Genomic DNA, 23,479 nt, shown 5'->3' with positions numbered 1-23,479 from the left:
ATGACTGTATTTGTTCAAATGCAATGAAATGTTTTATTATGAGATAAATCATCAGAAAAACTTCCACATACTCTTCTCTTTTCCTACTTTTATTTGTCTTTTTTGAAGGAATGTTTGTCATGGTTGCTGCATGCACTGAAACCATGTGTATGAAATACAGGAAGATACATAATTTTTTATGCTAAAGAAGGTCCCAAAGTTGTTATCTATATGTACTTTTGTTGACAAATAATAATGACACAAATACTAATAGCCATTTTTCTCATTACTATTGATGCTCTTATCAATAGCAAACAACAAAAAAATGCAGACACAGAGTTTACATGTAAAATTTGTCACTCCCTTTCTCTCTCCTGTAAGAGGATCCCTCATAAAAAATCTGAAAACATCATCTGGAAAAAAACTTATCAGCTGTGTCACAATAGTCAAATGAGGTTAATGACAGGTTTCCCTTGACTTCCAAGAAACCAGGATTACCCAAATATTTGTATTCAGATTTATTTCTAGCTGTACCTGGTTTATGGAGAATTTTCAGTTTTCTGTTCCAGCAGTGGAAAACATTCCTGCCATCTGCAGAGCCACAACCAGTCTAGTGCAAACTGCTTGAAAATATTAGTGCAGCATTGATTCTAATTCCAGAATTTAGTGTGGTTCCAAGGGACCAAGTGATCATTACCAGAGGCTCCAAAATACCTGCTTGATTAGTTAGAGAAAAGATTTACCTGAACACTTAGATAAAAGCTCTAGGCTATTTCTTTTCCCTTCTATTCTAGAAAAGGAAACAAGCGGGAAGAAAGTCTGCTGAGACTTAACCATGTGGCAGAAGGAGACACCAGTGTGTGTGGTTTGTGTGGCTCTCCAAGATGTAGATCTCAGAGCTGGGTAAAATGCTGGGCTCCTTCCTGTGCTGGATATTCAGCTGAGCCCATTTAGTCTCATCTTTCTTTTTATTATTTCCTGAGGGAGTTTAGAAGCTGGACTAGGGAAAATTAGAAATGTGTGAGCTGCTCAATGTAATACTGCTGCTGTTAAAGGACTAATAATCTCAGAGCAAGAGATGGAAAAGCCCTATAATTCATTTTGACTTCCCAGAGGGTTTTGTCTGAGCCTTCTGCTCAGCTTCTTCAGACACACAGACCATCATCCTGACGTGTCAACAGCCCAAACAAGCAGTGGGTGTTGCTTGCTTTTATTTACCGCTGTCATAGTGTCAGAGATGTGTGTGATACCTCACAGGCAACATGACAGCAAGGACTGAAATCCTCTGCATGCCCTACAGAAGCTGAGGGGAGCTTTGACACCAATGTCAGCAACTTAGGTCAAAATCTGCCTGTATCTCTGCCCTGGGGTGGGCAGACAGAACAAGCAGACGTCTCAGGGCAGGGGAGAATAATGTGATGATCTCTCTGCTGAATATGACATGCACTCAGGACTTAAAAATATTAATTCAAATAGAAAAAATTTATAAAGAAATCTACAGACAGCAGGCTTGGACTTCTGCTGGGGGATAAATGGAAGTGGTGGAGTAGGTACATTCCTGCCCCAGTCCATCAACACCACCTATGTAGTTATGAGTCCCAGATAGAGGGAGGCACAGAAAACAAGTTCCCTTCCCAGCATAGGATATTCAGGGCAGCGTCTTCCCCTCTAATTTTATACTCTTCAGTAAATGTGCTGGGTTCAAAGGTGCAGAATACTCTTTCCATCTCATTGCCCTCCTCTCCTTCCCAGGGAGGAAATGCTGCTGCTGTGCAGGCTGTGACCCAGGAGGCTGCACGGTGGCTGGCAGCAGTGGCATCAAGCTTGCACAAGGAGCCTGAAGGAGAGAGCAAGGCAGTAATCCTTAGCTGGCAGTCAGGAGGCTCTTGGATAAATAAGGCTGGGAGAATGGGAGAAACTGCCTGAGGATTGCAGGCTGCTGATCAGCAGCTTTGTGGCCCCTGTCGTCAAAGCTGAGAGCCAGCGATTAACTCCAGGGCTGGGCAGGTGATGAGGATTTCAGGTCTTCATCGCTCCACACAAGTCCTGCCTCAGGGACTGGCCTTGCTGGCTGCTCCTGCCTGTCCCTGCAGCACCCACCACCAGCCTCCTCTGCAAGAGGAGAGGAGAAGGCAAGGAAATATTTTTGAGATGGATTTGAAGGAGCTTGAGCTGCAGCTTGCTGTGCACACAAGTACCCCATGACAGGAGCTCTGCCCAGCCCCAGCAGCATTTTGTCTCCAAAGAGGCAGGAAAGTAGGATGTCGCTGCAAGGTATAAGAATTAAAAAACTCTACTGGTTTCTTTAAACCCAAGGATAAAACTCAAAAAGACATCTAGGGCCATAGGCTGGATAACCCCTTCAGCAGTCCAAGCACAGCCCTTCTAACCATAAATGCCATAGAAAGCACAGCATGGCTGGAAAAAAAAATCACACACTCCTGTCAGTTTCTCATTTAATGTGCTGCATATCTAGTTTCATTCTCATTAATTTGAGCTGACATGGCTCAAAAAACCAATGAAGCCTTAAATGAGAAAGAACCAGCCTGAGCCAACTAGGACTTGGCATGGTGGAACACAGCTAGGGAGACACTGGAGATAGGGAGCATGAGTGTGTCAGACCAGATCTTCAATACCACGTTCCTCACGGTTTGCTGGGCTCTGGCTCAGTTGAACCAGTACTGCCACAGTCACCAGTAAAGTGGAACCTGTGACTCCTGCATCTGCTGCAAACGACAATGACAGCAGCATCCCTCTGGATGCAGGAAGTAAGTGGTTGGGATCAAGAACATGTACATAAGCAGTGCCTCTAAACTGATGATCAGAATCAAAATATTGATCCAAGAGCCTCTTTTACAAGAGGTTACAACTGAGGTTAGTGGCTACAGCAGCCATTATCACTTCTTTTCTTTCATTACCTCAATTGTACCTGGTCTATTCAAAATAATTTAGATTTCACAGCATGTATGTGTAGGCAGCCAGAGTAAATGGCCACACATACAGTAGTGTCTTAAGAGGCTGCAGTACCTTTTATTAATAGAGGTATATTTTGTGGATACATGTTTCTCTTGAGGGCAGAATTCAGATCACTTCTAACAGGCACAGCACAGCCTTTACAGCTCCTAAAAACCTAGAAACTGGTTGAGGTAATGCAGCTCAAACACTGCACTGGTTGTGTGTATTCTCTGCACATTTTAAGAGAAGGAGGTGCCATTGAAGAGTAAATTGGGATGACTGAGATGTCATTCCCTCCTGAATGATGAGCAGGGAGCCCAGCTGCCTCCCAATGGCATTGTGTGCACCCATGAGCTGAGTTGCAGGAAGCCACTGTGAAGGAAGCAGGGAGCAGCAGGGTGAGCTAAACCCAGCGCTGGGTGCAGGCTCCTCTCCTGGGTGAGGCCTGCTTATTTTGACAGTAAGACAAAGATTCAAGCATTTGTACTGTGAGAAAGGACATCTGTGCTCCAGGGCCTCATCAGAATACAGTGGTTTGAATGTGCTCCTCCCAAGTGCCAGGAAAGGGCACTTTATCCTTCAAATTTAATCCATTAAATTAGGAAGTAGCCTGCCATTGGACTTCTTCTGTGGCATTTGAGTTCCTATGCAATCACAAGGACAAACTGGGGGCAACAGAGAGAGAACAAGTATCCTGAAACCTAGGACACAGGCAGTATTCTGGAAGAGACCTGGGTTCTGAAGTCCTTAATCCTGCTGTTGGTGGGTGCAGTGCCCAAGGAGCCAGAAAATGTGAGAAGTTCTGGACATGTCCTCACCTGCCAGCAGCAGTCTCCTCTTGCTCTGCCAGCTTCACAAGTCTCAGGTTCCTCTCTGCATCAAGGGCCAGCAGAAATCTGGATTAGTGCCATCTAGGGCAAAGTTTGTGTTCCCTCAGGCAAAGGAGGATCAAGGACTGGGTCTTTTGTTTCCTACATGGATGATCATTCTGGTAGTCTGGAAATAGTGACAGACAAGACTTTCTCCTTAGACTGTCCTTCCTCCTCAGCCATGACCTGGGTGAGCCTGCACTGCTTCCTGGTGGTGGCTGGTGAGACCTTTCACAGCTGCCAGATCCTTTCAGAGACTTGGGTGAAGGCTCCAGGGCATGTACCCAGAACCATCCAGGGAGTTGAGGACTGTTCCATGCTGTGGGATGCTCCTCATCATGTTCTGGAGTTAGATGTTGTGGCAGTTCTGTGAAGAAATGATGTCACCTGTACACTTTGAGTGCTTCCAGAGTCAGGGTAGTGAACATCCTGAATGCTGTCATGTGTTCGTGCATCTCAGAGATCCTCCACGTTCCTCTTCTTAAGGCAGGTAGCTTAAACACACCTGGTGAGAGCAATGTGAGCAGCAGGTACCTCACAGCCACCAACAGAGGTGGGATCTCTAAAGCCATGTCCTGTTTACTTCACATCCTCTATTGTCTTTGTACACTGGCCTAACCTCAGAAAGGTAGGCACAATGTTCCATTGCACTCCCAAACTCGCTGTAAGGTCAAGTTCAGAAATTCATTTCTCATCTCCTGACAGTGGTCTGTAATGATATCTAGGGAGGTGCATAGGAGAAGATCAAACATGTAATTTTTTCACCCAGGATCTCCTTCCAACTGTTCATGGTATATGAACTTCTTAAATCTAATGAAAAGTTAATTGAAAGCTGATTAGCAGTAGAAGAAAAAGATGGGAGTCCTGTAATTCCTCCAGTCAAAACCTTAAAGAATATTTTCCTTCCTTTACTGTTTTAACTTTCCTGACAGTTATACATTAATAGATATATCTCTGTAGTCTTCTTAGTTGAAATGTAAATTTTCAAGATGTTATTTCTGCTGTAACATGCCTTTATCTGCCATTTTGCTCCTTTTCCAGTATACAAATGACATATATATATGAGCAGTAGTATGCAGCAGCTGTTGATGAAGAAACAATCTGTAGTGCAGAAAAGCAGACACATTCTGACTACAAATACCAGCACCACCAGTAAAACAGTCTGGTCAAGACTGCTCCTGATTTTTGAAAACCCTTAGAAAAATGAGACCATTCATCTCCATAGTCTTACAGAGGCTGTAGTGGTTTGCACAGTGTTAGTGTAAGTGTCAGCACAGTGTAATGCTGCTGGCTTGCACAGGCAGAAGCACTGTCTGTGCTTCTTGTATTTAGGAGGTTCCTCACAAAAGCCAGAGATTTCTTCCAGCAATGTCTGAATGATGCACCAGACCCCATCTCCACCCATCTCCCACCCTGCCCTTTTACATGCTCTGCAAAAGGGAGGTGGCAAAATAATTGAACCAGCTCTGAATTTGTCTGCAATCATTGATGTGTCTCTTTTCCAGATATGTGCATTGCCACCGCAATTTCTCTCCTTATGATCCTGATCTGTGCAATGGCTACATATGGCGCATATAAGGTAATTCATTATCTTCGGGCAAGACACGAATCAAGTGAAATACACAACTCCATAGAAACAAAATTAAGAAAACTGTTTCCTAACAATTGCTTCTTTACTTGTTTAGCTGAAAATTTAGAGACGGGGGAAAAAAGAAGGAAGTTGAAGAGGCAGCAGAGCTGATTGCTTAGATCAGTGGTACCCCAGGGCCCCCTGCTGCAGTTGTGTTGATTGTCTGCAGTTTCAAATATGAGTAATAAAATAAGCTCTGGGTAAATGGTGAATTCAGAGAACTGAATCTTGTACTTATCAAAAGTCAAGGGAATTTTTTCCCATTCACCTCCCGAGCCTGTGGTTTGTCTCAACATTAATCCTATTGATTAGAAAGGAAAAGTATTGTGTGGTTTCTAAATGTCCTAATGTAACGAGTTGTGCAAGTTGCACCACACATACTACTGCAGTATAATAGCCAAATTTCCTTGGCCAAACCTTTTGGCTGACTGTCATATTTCTTTCAGCTGATTTAATACCCCATAGTGTCAGATATTCCTTAGATTCCTGTAGAAAGACATATATTCCTCTATTTTAACTTATGGCTGATGAGTTTCTAATTTATTTCCTTTTCAGCAACATGCAGCTTGGATCATCCCTTTCTTCTGTTACCAGATCTTTGACTTTGCTCTCAACACATTGGTTGCCATCAGTGTACTCGTCTATCCCAGCACAATTCAGGACTACCTCCGCCACCTGGTAAATCACTTGATGTTCACAGGCCTTTGGGGGCTTTGGGAGGAAAAAGCTCTGCAGTTTTTTCCCCTCTGTTTCTAGCCAGTGGTATCCTTCTCATACCGTCCTTGAGAAGTTCTTTCAGTGCTTGTCAGTCAGAATTCGACATCTTTGCAAGGCTACATTGCTAACTTACTACAATATTTGTGAAAAGCTCTGAGGTTTTGCGATGATATGAAAGTTCTCAGCACCATTCATTTCGAGTGAGACTCATATTGCAAGACATGGATTATACATAATTGCTTTTGCATTCAGACTTATTGTGTTCATATCCAGTGGCTTATTTTTGGTACTATTTCAAGGATATTTTGTTGCTCCTTTTAATTTATTCGGTAGCTATAACACATTTAATTAGGCAGGAGTTTGAGCGTAGGTTTGGTTTTGCTAGAAAATATTTTGGATTCTATCCTAGGGTCATTTAGAGGCTCCCTTTTCATTCTGCTTTGGCCAGACATCTATGGCCAGCATTGCATAAGTGTACAAGATATGATCACAACCCCCTAGAGCAAAGACACCAGCCTCTGTCTCATCACAGAACCACGTCCCATGTCCAGCAGGGTTCACGCGGAGTCACAGAGCTCTGGAGAAGCCAGTGCTGCAAATGTCTCTGAAAATCTGCCTTGAGAATCTGAATACAGATTAGCTCGGCTGTGAACTTTGTTGTGTGGATGGAAAGCTGGCCAGTATAAATAACAGGTAATGAGAAACAGCAGGCAGATAAATAGCCACACAAATCTGCAGGAGGAGGCAACGTGTCATGCCAGTGAGAGCTGGGATGCATCAGGAGCCTGTTATCCTTCATCTTATTTAACACCCACCTGCATTCACTGCTGATGGTGCACTGGGAGAGAAGCAGAGGAATAAATCAAAAGGTTCTCAGAGATACAAGTGGAAAAGAGCAAATTTTCCAAGCCGTGGTTTGGGACTGCTAAAGCAGGCACTGCCACTGCTGGAGCCCTCCTGCCTGTGCTTTGCCTACAGACCCTTGCTGCTGCATCGGTGCCAGCCTTGCTTTCGTGGCAGCACAAGCATCTGTGTGGCTGCAGGACTCTCCCCACCTCCCAGAGAATGAGTTGTAACCAGATTTTACCCAGTCTTGGTGACTATGCAAGAACGTGACAGGGACAAAAACAGGCTGGGAAATGTGCACTTAAAAGCCTCTGCTCTTCCGCGGAAAATCTGGTGCTACATTTGGAGCTGACTCACTAGAAGGGCAAAGACCAGCTGTTCCTCTTGAAATGTGTGCTAAAACATCCCTTTATTTCCTTGCAGCTAAAAAAATAACAGGTCCTTCTGTAGCAGAAACAGAAAGAGCAGGCCTTGGAAGGGATTTGGAAAGGTGCAGCAGAGCACTCTGTGATCTCTACTGCTGCTCTGGAGTGTTGAATCTTTGGTTGCACACATCTTTGTCTTGCTGTTGTAAATCATATTCTGGACTGGTAATGAAATACCACAGGACTTCAGGAGTGCTAAACTGTCAGTGCTAAAAAGGGCAAGGGGGATTTCCAGGATAATTATAGGCTGATTAGCCTGACATTGCTACCAAGCTGAATAATAACAGAAGGGCTGGGGCTGGCAGGACAGTCAATTGATAACGGGTTAGACCAGAAAAAAATTATTCATCACTGCCAGCACAGTTTCATGAAAAATCAGTCCTGCAGGCAAACTCATTTTCCTTCACTGACAAGATTACTGGCTTCATCAATAAAGATGGGCAGGGGCACAATGGACTTTGATGAGATGTTTGACTTCACAGCATGATGCTCAGAGCAACAATAAAGCACTAGATCGATACAGGATGTATCACATGGATTAGGAGAGGTTAGCTGACAGAGTGCAAAGGGTTGTGGTCAAGCCAACCATCTGCTAGTGAGTTTCTATTTTGAGCAGAAGAAGGTCTCTAGGAATCAGCAGTAGATTTCGTGTTCCTCCTGACTTCCATTAATAATGTTGGGCCCCAAGAGGCGCTTCACAAAAGCTGATGTCAACCATGGGAGAGCTTCTCCAGGCTCATTGTCTAGAGGGACTGAGTCCTTTGTTGGGAAATTGTGAGCAGAAGAATAATCTGGCTGTTCTGTGTCATCCTCTGGAAGACCCTTCCCTGCATTGCCCAGAGTGAGCACATCTCTGCATTTCCCAGTGGCAATACTTGTGACTTTTCTCAGCAAATTCACCCTGACTAGGGTTTTATCACTGACATTGAACTAGGCTGCCTGAGAACTCGAGTTCAGCCACTAGCATGTGCTACAGAGATAAATGCAAAGAAATGTAAAAGCCTGAGCAATACAGATGAGCATATGGTTTGACAACTGTGCCTGGGATGCAGTGACCCTGTAAGCAGCCTAGGGATTTAAGTGCCAAAACTAGAGTCCCTAGGTTGTTTTGCTGTTTGCAAAAATTGCTCTTGGGGTTTGTGGACAGAAAAAAGAGCAATTAAGGAGAGGAGACCTCCCTTTTCTGTTGGTGCTGTGGATTTTCTCCATCCATTTATGGAGTCAGGTTGTAAAAAAACTGCTTAGAAGTCAGAGAACATGTAAAAAAGTTCCAAAAAAATCCTATATAAAAGCTGGAAATATTGTAGTATGATGAGAGACAGCTTTTCCTGCTTCATTTACTGAGGAAGAAGACCAAGAAGTAGTGCCATTAGAGGTTTCATATGCAAAATAATGAGGTATTAAAAGGCTGTTTAAATTAGATGTGAGGCATAATGCTAATGAGCAGCTGGAAGCTAGTTCAAGTTAAGTTCATTTAGAAACAAGGATTAGTTTGTATTTTATCATATGTGCTGGAGATTAGTGATGGGGAAAAACTAGCAAGAGCTGTGATGAATTTTGAACAGTTAATGTCACCTGTTCAAAAAAGTTTTGAAGCTGTTCTGCATCTGCTTTGAAGCTGATTATGCCTCCTGTGTCTTAGCTGTGGTCCCAAGCACAAGTGGCTCAACTGGAACCCCTTGTCCCTCGACCTGGCAGGGCTACATCTGTTGGCATAAGGTTGTTACATTTGGTTCAGAGTAAATACACTCTGAGTGGACAGAACCAAAGGAGAGATGTGAAGGGCACATCCACCATTGCCAGATACTCAGATATGGGACAAGATGAAGATCAATGCAAGCAATTACACCATAACTGCAGTGCCATTGGTGTGTGATCCCTCCTGACGGTTTGCAACTAAGCCCTAGGGTTGTCTTGTCTTGCCCTCACCCTCTTTGCAGTGGTCTGCCAGGGTAGGCAGGAAAAAAGGGTTGTGTTTCTTCCTGGCATTCTTACAGTTCTGTTCCTCTGAAACTGCTTTGCATTTGGAAAATTATATTTTAGGGGGGCACGGCTCCATAAGATAAATGAAAAATCACAACTGTTTTTCAAATCCATTATTGAATATCTGGAACAAACTGTGCATTTGGTAACAGAATACATGTAGCAGCCTCAGAAGAACTTTTTGTTTGCTCTAAGTTGAGGAAAACCCTGTTTCTTTAACCATTTCTACTTCACTATTATCTAGTGTCATATAGTTAGTTTGGTGCACATCTGCCAGATTTCAGTCTGTCACAGATGAGTTATAGCTACTGTGAAACTCTCCACATACTTTTAGCAAGATGATGAGTACATATCAAGTACTGTAAGCTGGTCAGGGCCACAGCTGAAAATGTTTCAATTGTGTTCACAGGCTGTTTGGTAACATCAGTCTATACTGGCTTCTTCTTTCCTAGGAACAGTGTCTTTGGAAACTTCTTGTTGTCTTTTGATACCCAGCTGCACTCAGGTGTGCTACTTAATTGCTATAGATTGCAAGAGCATCTTAGCTTGAAGGGTCATGTAAAATAAGTCAATGTTATTTACAAGTTTTTTATGTATTTTACGTAAGTTTTGCATTTAGTAGGTTTTATGGTGGGCATGTGATTGAAGTTTCTAAGAGTTATACTGGATATCTTGGTCATTATCATCTAAAAAGCAAAAACTTTTGCATACAGTAAATCCAGCATGTGTAAAATAAAAATCATTTTAGTTCTTGGTCTAAGCAGAGGTGTAAAGCACTTTGACCTAAAGCACATTTCTTTCATTTAACCCCACTAAATCTTTGATATATGTGTGTTTTAAAGCCTTCAAATTAAACACTTCATCTTCTGTCATCTGATAACAGCATATGAAATGGATTGAAGCAGAAGTGCAGAACAGGCTGGTCTGCAACTGAGTTATGCAAACTTTTTCCTAATCAAAGTGCAGGACCATGACAGTTCATCTAAACAAATTTTCAAAGTACATTAAGTAGCTTTACTTTGGGACTGCCTGCAATGCTGCTGTCTGACAATTCAGGTGGTATCAGTCATGCTTTTAAATCCAAGGAGAAATGCCTAGGGAACATAAAAGAGATTAGCTTAAAGAAATTTTGCCTATAAACTAAAGCTTAAAACTGAAATATCCTTTCTGACATTTTTAATGTAATTTTATAATTCCAAAGAAGTACCACTAACTTCACAGCAGAGCTTTACAAACTCTACAGACACATTGCTGTTTTCTTTCAATTTTGTAAGATTTTGATACTTGGAAGATTGTAACTTGGAATGACAATCCACACTGTATTTTAAAGTGTATTTTTTGTGGTCCAAGGGGAAGGAAGACATGAAAGGTTATGCAAGCAGGCTGAGGGAATGAGAAATTGCTTTAGCCTTCGTAACCTTATTTTTCTTGTGCATTTATACGATACCAATGCAGTAGAAATGCATTTTCCATGCATGTTTTAGAGTCTTTTTAAGTGTCTAATAGGGCTTTGATATGAATAAACAGTAACCTTTTTTAAATTAGAAGTTTATCAGGTATATTATTATGCATGCAGCCCTCTCCATATCTGTGACAAGGTTATAAATGACACTTTAATTATGACTTTAGAATGCCATTGCAACACCATTACAACTGCCTTTTGTTTGTATAGAAAATGTTGTCAGGTTCTGCTCCAAGACCACTCCTGTATTTCCAGTGATGGGCTGGATTTTTCCCACCCAGATGTATTTCAGTCTCAGCTTCATCAAACCTTGCACAACATTTGACACTGATCTTTTTCCAGAAGTTGCAGCACCGAGCCTGGTGCCTGGAACCTTCCCAGCAGTAGGATTTCAGCTACACTCTTCCCACAGGAGAGCAAACTCCCAAGACAGGAGCAGAATTTCTTGACCCACCTCATGTATCCACATCAGTATTTGAGTTCATCATTGCAGGCAGTGAAGGCCAGTGGTTTGATTCATCTGAATCACTCTTGGTACTTGTTTTCCCTGGGAATTAATGACATTTTGGGAACAATTGCAGCCATGGGATGTGACCCCACGGCTGCCTAATGGCACCAGTTCCACGGTGGTCCCTGTACTGGGTAAGACTGGAGCCAGATGAGATTCATCTTTCCTGCTTCCTTGCCAAAGGTGCAGATTTTATAAACTGGTTTTCCTACAGCACTGAAGGGGTTTGTAGTTGTGACTTAAGACCAGACTGCTCATAGGCTGGCCCAGCCCAGTTAGCAAAAAAAGACAATGGGGTTTCTTCCATGCTGACCCAATGCTCCTGGCCTATCCATCAGAGAACCAAAAGCTTTGTCTCCCACACAGGAAGCCTGGAAGCTCCAAAAACTTCTGTTTTCACACCCTGTGCCAAGATCTCCCAGGCACCTGTGTGTGGGGGTGACCATGGCATGGGTGCAGCACCCAGTGCCTCGCTGGGGCTGCTTTCACCTCTCATCTCGTCAGGACAGGGACTCAGCTGAGCCTGGAGGGGACAAACCACAGTATTTGCTCCTCATGTGCTCTCCTGGCTTTGCTGAAATATTTGCTGAGGCACTGGTGCTGATAGAAGGGAAGGCCAGGCACTGCTGAGCAGCACATCCTGCACCAGACCTGACCAGGGCTCATGGCTCCAGCAGATGTTCTGCATTTCAAGGAAGTGGGAACTTTCTTCGTCATTTGCCTGCCCTCCTCTTGCCCCAGTGCAAATCCCTTTTGAGCTGATGCTTAGAAACAGCCCATGAGATTATGGCCACATAATGCAATCATCCAGTCTTTGACCAGTGACTGGTTCCCCAAAACCAGGTTCTTCTTTGGAGAACGAAAGTCATAATAGGAATTTTTTATTACATTCATGAACTATTTTGACTTTTTTTAATAGTAGATCAGTACTGAAAAAATCATTTGTGTACAGATTTACTGTAACTGTCCTTGACTGACTGGACTTTCTAACTTCCTAACTTATGGTGTCCCTCCTGCAAGCAGGAGAGCAGGTTGGGGCATTAATACTTAAATTTTATGCATATAAAGTTTTTGTTTAATTTTTCAGTTCATAATTTCTTGGCATACACTGTTGCTTTCTTGGTCTCTGGGGAGCTACAACCACTATATTTAGAATAACCTTTTGTGGAAAAGAAAAATAGCAGTAACTTATTGAATTATAGCAAGCTAGTTCCCTACAAAAGCTGTACCTCGACAAAGAAGATAACATGATAAAAACTTCAGCCATGGAATTCAGCACAGGAACAGAAACATTGCTGTCAAGAAGCGGAAAATGTGCTTATGTAACATTTATCTGCAAACGGTTACAGCTGCTGTTGATGTTAACCACTCTGAACAGTTCATGGAAGCGCTAAATAAAGAGCTATTCTCAGTAGCAGCTGTCAAAAAAAAAAAAAAAAAGATAATTTCCTGATGCACTGGGCTGAGTGCTAGAATAAGGGTTATTAAGGGGTTACTCTGGATTTACACCATCACTGCCAAGAATACAGTTACAGCTCGGTCTAGTTAATTGTCCTGACAAGGATGCAGAACTGGCCTGGTTAAGTAATTAGACCTGTAAGGGAAAAGGGAGTTGTGTGGAAGGAACTATTGCATTCAGACATAATGAGTTACTGTTGCAGTGGAGCTATCTTTTGTGGAGAACAGCTCTGTCTATGAACAATGGTTTATTCTGACTGAAACAGGAACTTGTGTCTTGCAATATTTCAGAACTATTTAGAACATTCATTTTAAAGGGCGTGGAGTTTTTAAGCAATAAAAAATACAGTAAAACATTTTTAGGGGCTGGTTTTCATTCATGGATCCTAAAGTGTTCCACAGCTGTAAATCACTAGAGCCTGTGCTAAGCAGGAAGATTCATTCTGTCACCTCTATTTCATGTATGCTGTAACAGAAGGGCCTGGGGCACATCTCCACATTTCAACTTGAAATCATGAGGTGGCTCCCCCATAAGACCCGTGACTCCATGGGACACACACTTAGACAGCAGCACTAACAAGTGCTCCTAGAGAAGCAGTCCAAATTTAGTTGAAATAAGATGGAGTAGAATTGACTCAATGTATTTTGAAATGTCAATAAAATATCAGGTGAAAGGATTATGCTGTCCAGTTTTTCTGCTTTGATTTTCTGGAAGGAGCTGCCACCAGTTCTTTGGCAACCAGTGCCAGTGTAACAATTACTCAGTGAGTATGAGATTTGCTTGCCATTTCCCATGGGTGGAAGATTTCCTGCTGCAAAGCTCTCAGACTTCTGCTAGTTTGTGTCAGATACAAACCCAGTGTGCCTTGAGGAAGAGAGAGCCCACACCACATCCAAAGCAAAAAGCAAATCCCACAGCCCTCCAGGGAACCTTTGGCAGGAGTGTTCACCATGCCTGTTGTAGCCACACTTACTGAAACTGGTTGTTGGTGGGGAGAGCTCCCGATTTAGTAAATCACAGAAAGCTTTGTAAGCTGTTAATTATAGAATGCATTAGTTGAATGGCTCTTAAATGACTTGTGAGATTGATTCACAGTGTTTTGCTTATTTTTGCTTATGCAGCCCAGCAATTTTCCCTACAAGGAAGAGATTATGTCTGTGAACCCTACGTGTCTGGTTGTGATTATCCTCCTTTTCATAAGTATCATTTTGGCTTTTAAGGTAAGTGCACTATTGTGTATAAAGTCCACTTCTGGTCATGGGTGTCATGTCCCCTGCTGGGAGGTCTGTCTTTAGAAGAGTTCTGGGTAACCACACCCCCAGCAGCTTGATACCTGTACGAAACAGGGTTATAGGCATCATGAAAAAATTGTGAAAAATCTCATAGACAAACAAAAGAACATATGGTCCACAATGGGGAAGTGTGATGCTTGTAGGAGGAACTCATTACTTATGAATCCTTTGAAGCAGTGGATCATCTAGTAGATAAGGGAGGGCCTGTTAATACAGACTTACTGTTTTTTCAGAATGTGTTTGGTAGTGTGTCTCATGAAAATCTTTAAAAACCACTCTAAGATGTATAGGGAGAAGAGAAAAGGTAATCTCACTGACTGTAGCTAGGGAATAAGGATAAATTATCAGTCTTTCCAGCACTGCAACCCATGCAGTTCAGTGCTTTCATAAGAGATCTGGGAAGGGGAAGGAAATCTAACAGCATTTTTTTGCAATGTCATTCAAAATAGGGAAAATAATTAGCCAAGAAATCTTTGCAGGAGAATCTCATGGATGGACTGACTGAACAAGGAAATGGTAGAGCAACTCAGTGGTGAAAAATTCTAAGCAGTGGGCACTGAGGAAGCACGCTCTTGTTTTACAAACACTGCATTGGATTCTGAAGTAAGCATGAGCACCTATAAAAGGGGTCTTGTAGCTGTTACACATAGACCTTTGAAAATATTAGCTTAGCTCAGATCTGGTCAAACAAGTAAGTCAAATGGCTAAGAATATTAAGAAATTAATAGAAAAACCAAAAATATAAATAGTATAATTTCTTAGCGAGTTTTGATGCCCACCACCTCTGGAAGTATGACTTTCCTTCTGGTGCCCTGTCTCAAAAAGAATTTTGTAGAGCAGCTAAATAAATCCAAGCACTCTGCAGCTTCAGAGTATGGCCTCTTCCTTGGCCTTTCTCTTTCTGAAAAGTAGGTAGGAAGAGGTAGCTGCCAGCAGAGCAGCCAAAAGGTGTTCCAGTTCAGTGAGACAGGCTGGTCTTCAGCAAACTGAGTATTAGCAGTGTTCTCCATAATATGCCTATAAGCTACATGTATAAGATACTGAGCCCGGAGATGAGACCACTCTGGATGTCCTGGTATCCACAGCAGATAGGAAAGGATAAGAATGAAGCTCTGTGTTCACCCTGAGAGATTTGGTATCTCAGACCAAGGGAATTCTTCCTGGCATGGTGAGCCCTGACCTGCAAAACATCACCTGGCATCTGCTACCTTCCTGGAGGGCTGATGGAGCAGCAGCTGGGACCATGAACACAGCCCCAACAGCCAAGCTCTGATCCCCACTCCCAGGAAAGCCATGAGGTTGCCACCTGTTCCACAAAAGCCTAGGACAAGTCCTAGCACTGATACTGACAGGATACTTACGGGAGAAGCCTCTCTAAAACAGGGGTCAATTGCTTAAAATTGCATACCTCAGTGTGTGTGACAGTGAGCCAACAGCTGATGTCCCAGCCCCTGTAAGGTGCCATATAAAGTGTTTGTATATAAAATATATATATTTATGTACATATAAAGTGCAGACCAGTGGTTTGGTTTAATATTATTAATTCTTTCCAATTACAGCATTTCTTTCAGTTTTAAGCAGTTGTTCTTATACAGTCTTTTTATACTCACAAGATACGCATTCTAGGGTGCTGAGAAGATGGATTTAATTGCAGGTTTTATCAGCACAGCAACCCATTGCTTCTCCTTCTGTAACACCAACATGAGAAATACATGTGGTAAACTGGTCTGCCATTAGCATCCCTTTGAAATCTTCGCATAAATTTCAGTTTGTGTAGAAATCTTAATCTCATTTTCACCACTAACTCAAGCCCATCCCAGCTCTGTAAACAGAAATTCAAAGCAGCTGGGGAGTCAAATGGGATTCAGTGCAAGCAGCTACTGACCTGAGGGGGCTCTGCTGGGTCTTTGGTGTTCACCCTGCACTTGCTGCCAGCGAGGGGTTACCCAGAGGGCTGCTGTGACCCAGATCAGCACAGACTTTCCCTTGCTGTGTTACAAGAAGCAGCACAATACAACAACCTCCAATTTCCACAAAGATGCTGGTCAGTCTTCTGGTCAGGCATCTGATGAGCACAGGTCTGCAGTTCATTACAGTTGTTATGCAGCTTAACAGGAGCAATGCAACTGCAACAGTGAGAGGCAGGGTGACAAAGTTTTGTGGGTTTCACATCCTTAGGGTCTCAAGTAATTTCCCACCATCCAAAGGGGAAGATTGAAAGCTGGTTAGAAGTAGTCATGGTGCCTCTTTCTACATTCAGTCTTCTTACACACCTGTCCTTCCTCGTGATGGTTGTTTGGGGCTGCCTCTCCCAAAAGGTGACTGCCACCAGTCTAAGCTGTGGTAGGCAGGAGATCCACTAAGGATGGATTAGGCTGAGGGAGTTCAGGCCTTTCATCTATGGCTAATTTCAAATGTGAATATTGGTCTCCTGAGATAAAAATGAATATATCTATATACTGTGTGTCCAGCCACACATTTTAAAGCTCAGCTATTTGAAACTTCAGCCAAGTCTTTCAGGAAAGAGAATTGATAACTGAATCAGAAGTCCCATTTAACAGTGCAGCAGTATTGGTAGAAAATAATTATTAGGAACGAGCTTAAATAAAGTTACAGGTTGAGGAAAACAAGTTTCTATGACTCATGATTTGCAGGCCAGCAGCAATGTCCAAAGCACTTGGACAAGGACGTGCTCTGAGCTGCTGCCACTCTTCACCCTATGTTGGTCAGTGTCTCAGGGCCAATTCCTTGGTGTGTGTGCTGGCTGATGACCTCCCTCATCCAAGGAACAGACCTCACCCACTGAGGTCCTTGCACAGCCCTTGCATGCGGGAGAGGGGCTGGTTAGAGCTAGGGTTCAGAACTGAGAAAGCTGGAGAGGTTCATTGTGGGGTTAAGTGTGTTTCATTCACCACATGGAATGGGAACATTAAAAAATAAATCTACTAGCTTCTCCCAGATAGGATTGTATTATCCAAAACAGGGCTTTCCTCACTTTAGATTTTGACAGAAGGAGTATAGAAACAGTTTTGCAAATAGGTAGGGTTAATGTAAAGGGTTTCTTAAAAAGACAGGCTGTGTCCCCACAGAAGTGTATATATTCAGTCTCTGCTCTGCATTAGCTCTTATGCCTTTCCCAGGCTATAGTATCTGAGCACTGAAAGCTACTGAATTACTTACTACCACTTGAAATTAACAATGACATTTTACTTAATTCTGGAAAAGATGCAGTTCTCCATGTGTGTGCCTTTACTCGTTTCAGTAGCCTAGGGTAGGTTTGCACAGCCCACAGCTTGGTCTGTAGAGCCTGTCTAATCTTCCCTTGGGACTTAGCTCACTCCAGAAGACTTTGGCTCTCCCCATTTGTTGGCCAAAAGTGTTGTCAAAGTCTGCAACAGCTGCAAGTCAATCCAGAGTCTGTAAGGTGCTGTGAAAGAAGAGGAAGCAAATTTATCAGATTTTAGCCAGCTCAGCCCCGGTGGAAAAAAAACTTCTGATCTGCAAGCAAGCCATCAGTGAATCACATGGCATCCTGAAAAACACAGCTCATGTGTGTCAGCTCTGGAGACAGAGGAAGCACAGAGCAGCTCAAAGGGATAAGAGGCTTTTGGAAGGCCATCAGTGCAAGTGAGTCACAAAAGTATGACTCACTCAGTGAGACACACATGTAAATTCAGTGCTGGCAGTATAACCTGCATGTGATAGGTTTGTGGAAGAATTGCTGTGCAGACCTACTAAATAAAAATATAAGTTGGGCACTATCAAAACACAAAGTTCTCCTCATCACCGTCATGTGTGTGATTACATGGGTGTCTTGGTTTGAAAGAAAACAAAAGGAAAAACCCTGCCCTCCAGCAATGGGAAGCAGAAAGCTCCAGAGAGAACTGCTTTAGTCCTGCCAGCTGTGTTACTGACATCCTGCAGATCTGACTCCAGCTCCTCTGCATCTTCCTGCCTCTTATCTTCCTTCCAGTCACTTTGCTCGTCTCTGCTGCCCAAACTGGAATCTCTCCTGCTCATGAAGGAGGTGGTGGCTGTGAGCATTTTGCCTAAGCAGCTAAAGAAGTGGAGACAGCTAGTTGTTGCACAAGAAGTGGCACTACCCAAGCTCCAAGAACAAAAGCAGTGAAGTTTATGATCTTGCAGTAGTTTTATTGCTTCTATTACAGGGGTTTTTGTTTTACACTGGGAAAAAAAACCCCACTATTTTTAACAATGTTTAAAATGTCAGAAATAACTTCAGATGTCAATAAAAGTTATACTTCGGCAATTTTCTCTAGTCAAGGAAGAATACGAAGACCCCAGTCCATTCCAGTCACATGGAATACATTGATTTAATAAGCCCCCTTTATATACTGAAAGCCACAGTAAGGTCTCCCCAGAACCTTCTCCATTCTAAAGAACCCCAATTCTATCAGAGGAATGATGTTGGATTACTCACAGACCCCCAGACATTCTCACAGTCTCTGCAGCCGGGGAAGTTACTGTCCCATGCTTCTATCATACTGATGTTTATATTTATAAATAATGGAAATCTTACCAGAAAAACATCCATGGTTTATTTTCTGCACAGAATAATAAATCCCTTTTCTTTGCAGGGTTACTTGATAAGCTGTGTGTGGAACTGTTACCGATACATCAATGGCAGGAACAACTCGGATGTGTTGGTGTACATTACCACCAACGACACTGCGGTAAGGATGTGATGGCAAACATTTGTGTAATATTATGCATTTAAAGGCTTTATTTTATATTTCTGACTCTTTAATTGCTTTGACAGTCCTCATCTGTTGGTGATGTTTGGACTTGAAACTCAAGGGACTGGTTTGCAATGGTTGCAAATCATATCTATTGCTAAAATGCTGGTTTTATTTTATGCATATTATCTGTTAAAGAATCTGTGTTAATCATAAACTATGGTTTCTATTGTGGCCCCAGGAATGACCCCCATTCTGAGCTCTCCATCTGTGTGATGATCAGGACAGAGGAGAGACTGATTAGGACTCAAGGATGCCATGGTCTATGCCTGCTGTGAAATTTTGATTTATCTATAGAAACTGTGATTTAGGACACTTAATATCTGGTGTAGTGCTTTACAAACTCACAGAGAGGAGCTAAAAGGCAACAAATTTCAGTGATTTATTTTTCACAGTGCATGATGTGGTTTGTATGGTAAGGAGGCCGAACAAAACAAAGTTCGACATGAAAGAAATTAATAAACAGATTTTAACCTCAAAGAATGGAAGGCATAGGTTCACTGTATAGTAATTTAGTGCTTACATGCACATGTGCAGGACATGATTGCTAAGGAATGTCTCGCTTTTTGCAGAAGGCACTGAAGGAATATGGGAAGACAGGGTCTCTGGAAAAGAGCCAGTTTTTGAGAAGAGCTCTGTTTGCAGAGGTCACCCACGGGCTTGTATGACAAGGCTCTTTACACCATTTACATAGCAGAATAACAGCAGCACAAACTTGGTCCTCTGGATCAGCTGGGTAAAATCCCAGGATTGCCTTCCTCAGGCTTTCCTGATTGTGGGTGGTCTCCATGCACTGAGGTATTAGACTGTCAGCTATAATCCTTTGGAATGAGTGACTCCCGTGCAGCCGCAAGGGCTTAGAAAATGTCACTACTTTTACATGAAAGATGTAACTTTTGCACAGTTATTTGTCCTCTATACCTGAAGCTTTAAGAAAAACATAAGAAGTTTTACAGACCATGATCACAGCTGGCAACCAGGACATTTAAGTATAAAAACATGGATTTATTGAGAGCTAAGAAGTATTACTATTTTCTTTACTGGAACCTACTTTGAATAAAACCAGGAATTTTATATGAAGTAATTTTGATAACTCTTTTGTTCAGCCTGTAGGTAGTTGTAATTCAGCTTCAAACATTTTTAACTCTACAGCCCAGAGAGCCAGCTGGCTCAGCACGGGGAGAGTGTCAGCTGGATTATCTGGGAAATTAAACTTACTTTTTAAAAGTTACATTAAAACTATCTGCTTCACTGCTGCCTTCATAAAACAAAAGACTGTTTTTTAGAGATGCCTGGCTACCAAAGCTCTTCTTGGTACTTTTGTATTTGGTAACTACCAAATGTTTCTGTGAGAAAAGGAAGCCCTTTTATCCCATTCACAGATGACATTGTTGGACTGAGCTTTTAATTTAATTTTGTTTTTCTCTCTCTTACAAGATATCTAAAGCAAAAGCAGGTTGTGAGAAAGGTTGTGCATTCCTAAGTAGGGCTCTTCTTCCAATTCTCATTGGACTCTTCTTCCTTCCCCAGTATTTGCAGTTCTTTAATTTTAATAAGGTGAGAATCTGTTCTTGTCAGGTATGAGGCATCTTTTAAGGAAGTTCAGTAAGATGACATTAAATGAGAAAGAGCTCATCAGCTAACATAAAAAAAAAAAAAATTGCTCAAAAAATTCCTGTTTGTGAGTACAGAAAGGGTCAGGAGCAAAGTTGCAGGCACCCACCAGCACAGTGTGCTCAGTGTTGTGATGGAGGAGCTGATGTGCTCCTGAGCAGCCTCTTTCTGTCTTCTGCTCTTTGCTGGGCTTCAGAAGCAACAATGGTATGTAGGGTTAAATCTCCATCATTCTTCACTGTGAGTCAGAAGATAGCTCTTCCCTCCCTTCAGCCCCTGAAATCACAGACTTGAGAAGATTGTCTTTTTCTTAATGTATACATTGTGAAACATATACAAACCCCTCCCCTCCATATGACTAAAAAAATGTTGGCGCAGCACTGTTGGTTTAAAATGGTTTCAAAATGGAGCATGGAAGAATAGAGCTTTGAAGGCTAAATAATGAGGACCTCTGAGAGTTTGGAACTCTTGAGGAAACCTTACAAAACTTTGAAATGCTGTGATAGGTCACTACAGTCGGTTGAATTGTATAATATTATCCCATCATTCAAGGGTACTTTTGTACTAAAATTATAATTTTTCATTTTTATGGATGCTGGGAAACTTCTTTCAGCAGGACTTCCTCATACCAATATGCCTTTAAATCATGAGCTACAAATTTCTTAAAAAATATGAGTCAATCTATGCCCTCTTCTCTGAAATAAATGCGTCATTTTTAGAATCAAACCAACAGAGCTGCAGGTCATACCTGCAGGGTATGTTCTGGTCTTCAGGGATGTTTATTGATATGTACTTGTCATCAGCATTAGCTAAAAGAATCTGTACAAATGGAAGTAAAAATCTATTTTAAATATGAGACTATAATAATAATATAATAATATATAATATAGATATAATGATAATGATGATGATGATAATAATAATAATAATAGTAATAATATATACTGAGATATAATTGCTACAGTTTAGAGTAAAAAAATTAAGTATTATGGAATCATAGAGTCACAAAATGGTTTGGGTTGGGAGGGATCTTCAAGATCAGTTACTTCCAACCCCTCTGCCATGGGCAGGGGCACCTTCCTCTAGACCAGGCAGCTCAGAGTCTCATCCAACCTGGCCTGGAACACTTCTGGGAATGGGCCATTCACAGCTTCTATGGACAACATGCTCCAGTGTTTCACTGCCCTCACAATAAAGAATTTCTTCCTAATGTCTAATTTACACCTACTCTCAGTTTAAAGCCATTTCCCTCAGTTCTATCACTACCTGCTCTCGTGAAAAGTCCCACTCCAGCTTTCTCATAGACCCCCTTTAGATACTGGAAGGTGCTATAAGGTTTCCTTGGAGCCTCCTTTACTCCATTTTTGTGGGCCTCCTCTGGACTGGCTCCCAACAGGTCCATGTCCTACTTATGATGAGTCTCCCAGAGCTGGATGCTTCCTTGTTTATAGAAGGATTTTTAATGAAAATGCAGCCTGTAGTCTGAATTTCTTCATGCTACCCATTTGCTCTGTTCTCAGCACAGAAATTTCCAGTTCCCCTGGTCAAACTGGTTCTTATAAATAATACTCATGGATCTGATCTGTAAGTAACCTTTTATCAGCTACCAGATAATCTGATTTTTGTCACTCAGTGTAAGTGGTTTAAGCCATCCTTTTTGCAAGTGTGCCATCTGGAACAAACATGCCTCCTCCCACTGCAGGCTGTGAATGGGATATTCCTGTTGCCCATTTGGTGAGAGATCCTCCTTCTGTGACCTTTGATCAAAATTTGACACCACATGAATATGCCTGGCTTGGCTCCATCAACAGACTGTGTTATGACATGGGGGGACCAGCTGATGCTGGGCAGGGGAAAGGCCTGGACCCCAGGCAGGGGAAGATGTGACACTCTCATGCTCCTGAGGACCTGAGAATCCAGCTGTGTACATTAGACACAGCAGACTCTCTTATGAATATAGATCTCCCTCCTCCTAAGTGTTTTTCCCCTCAGTTTCTGGAGCTGTCTGTAGGAGGTTTTGGCATGGCAGTAAGGTGCCTCCCCTGCAGTAATCTTGAGGATTGCTTGTCCCACTTACCCAACCCATAGTAACCTGAGGATTGTTCTTTCCACTTTCCCAGTTTGGGATTGCTTTTTCCTGCCAGCTTCTCAAATGCACCATGGATGAAGGTTAAATTTCCACACAAATTTTAGCTGTCACAGTAGTACCATGGAAATGTTCATCCAATTTGGAAAAATTGTCAGTGTACAGGTGCAAAAGATAACCCAAAATTAGACATTTGTTCTTTGGAGCAGTAGCAACTCTATCATGCTCTTGGACAGCCAGAGGATTTCAGTCTGTTTATTTTTAACTCTCACTGAAGCCAATCAATGGAAGTTTCATCTCCGGTCATGCTGCCAGTGGGGATAAAATGTAAAGCCGTAAATCTCTCTTCAAAGTGGGATTTAGATCTTTACGTGCTTTATAAAATCGCTTCAATAGATTTTATCTTACATACACTTATTCACAATGGTTAATAAGTTACTTTTCAATTTTAAATGCAGATATATTCCCTCTGTGGACATGACCTCAGTTAAGTGGCCTGTAATTAATTGGTCAACACTTTTGTTTGCTTTCCCTGTCTCAGAGCAATAGGAGACCCATTTGAGAAGTGCAGAGTTAGATCTTTCATTCCTGCTGGATGATTTCTCTGAGCAGAGGAAGAATATTCTTTGCTAGAATTTTGGAAGAGCCGTTCTTTGTATTATTGTGTCATTAATTTGGTGATTAATTTGGCTATGGACCGAGAGCAGGATCCTTAGACTCATGCCAGTTAAAGAGACTGAAGCTTGAGATGGATCACAGAGACAGATAAACCATTGCAAGAGCTCTTATTTCTGGTAGGTGCTTTGGAACCTGTGGTTTCCAACTGCTGAGCCAGATTTGGGATGCTATGTGTCAGAGTAGAAGACAGCTCAGACAAAAATTCTGCTTTAAAGATGT

The 23,479-nt window shown here is 42.2% G+C and overlaps 1 protein-coding gene across 1 annotated transcript in view; it reads left to right on the top strand.

The window, feature by feature from the left end:
* Positions 1–23,479, top strand: part of LAPTM4B (lysosomal protein transmembrane 4 beta) — a 58,055-nt gene that overhangs the window by 19,301 nt on the left and 15,275 nt on the right. Inside the window, exons 3-6 of the mRNA XM_086881951.1 lie at positions 5,309–5,382; positions 5,989–6,111; positions 13,955–14,053; positions 18,724–18,819. Of these exons, the coding sequence (XP_086738077.1) occupies positions 5,309–5,382; positions 5,989–6,111; positions 13,955–14,053; positions 18,724–18,819 (392 nt within the window). The remainder of the gene's footprint in view (positions 1–5,308; positions 5,383–5,988; positions 6,112–13,954; positions 14,054–18,723; positions 18,820–23,479) is intronic.

Source organism: Cyanistes caeruleus, chromosome 1 (assembly GCF_971803275.1).
Source record: "Cyanistes caeruleus chromosome 1, bCyaCae1.hap1.1, whole genome shotgun sequence".
In the NCBI taxonomy this organism is placed as follows: Eukaryota; Metazoa; Chordata; class Aves; order Passeriformes; family Paridae; genus Cyanistes; species Cyanistes caeruleus.
Note: the sequence above shows the minus strand (reverse complement) of the source record. Positions and strands in the feature narration are given on the sequence as shown.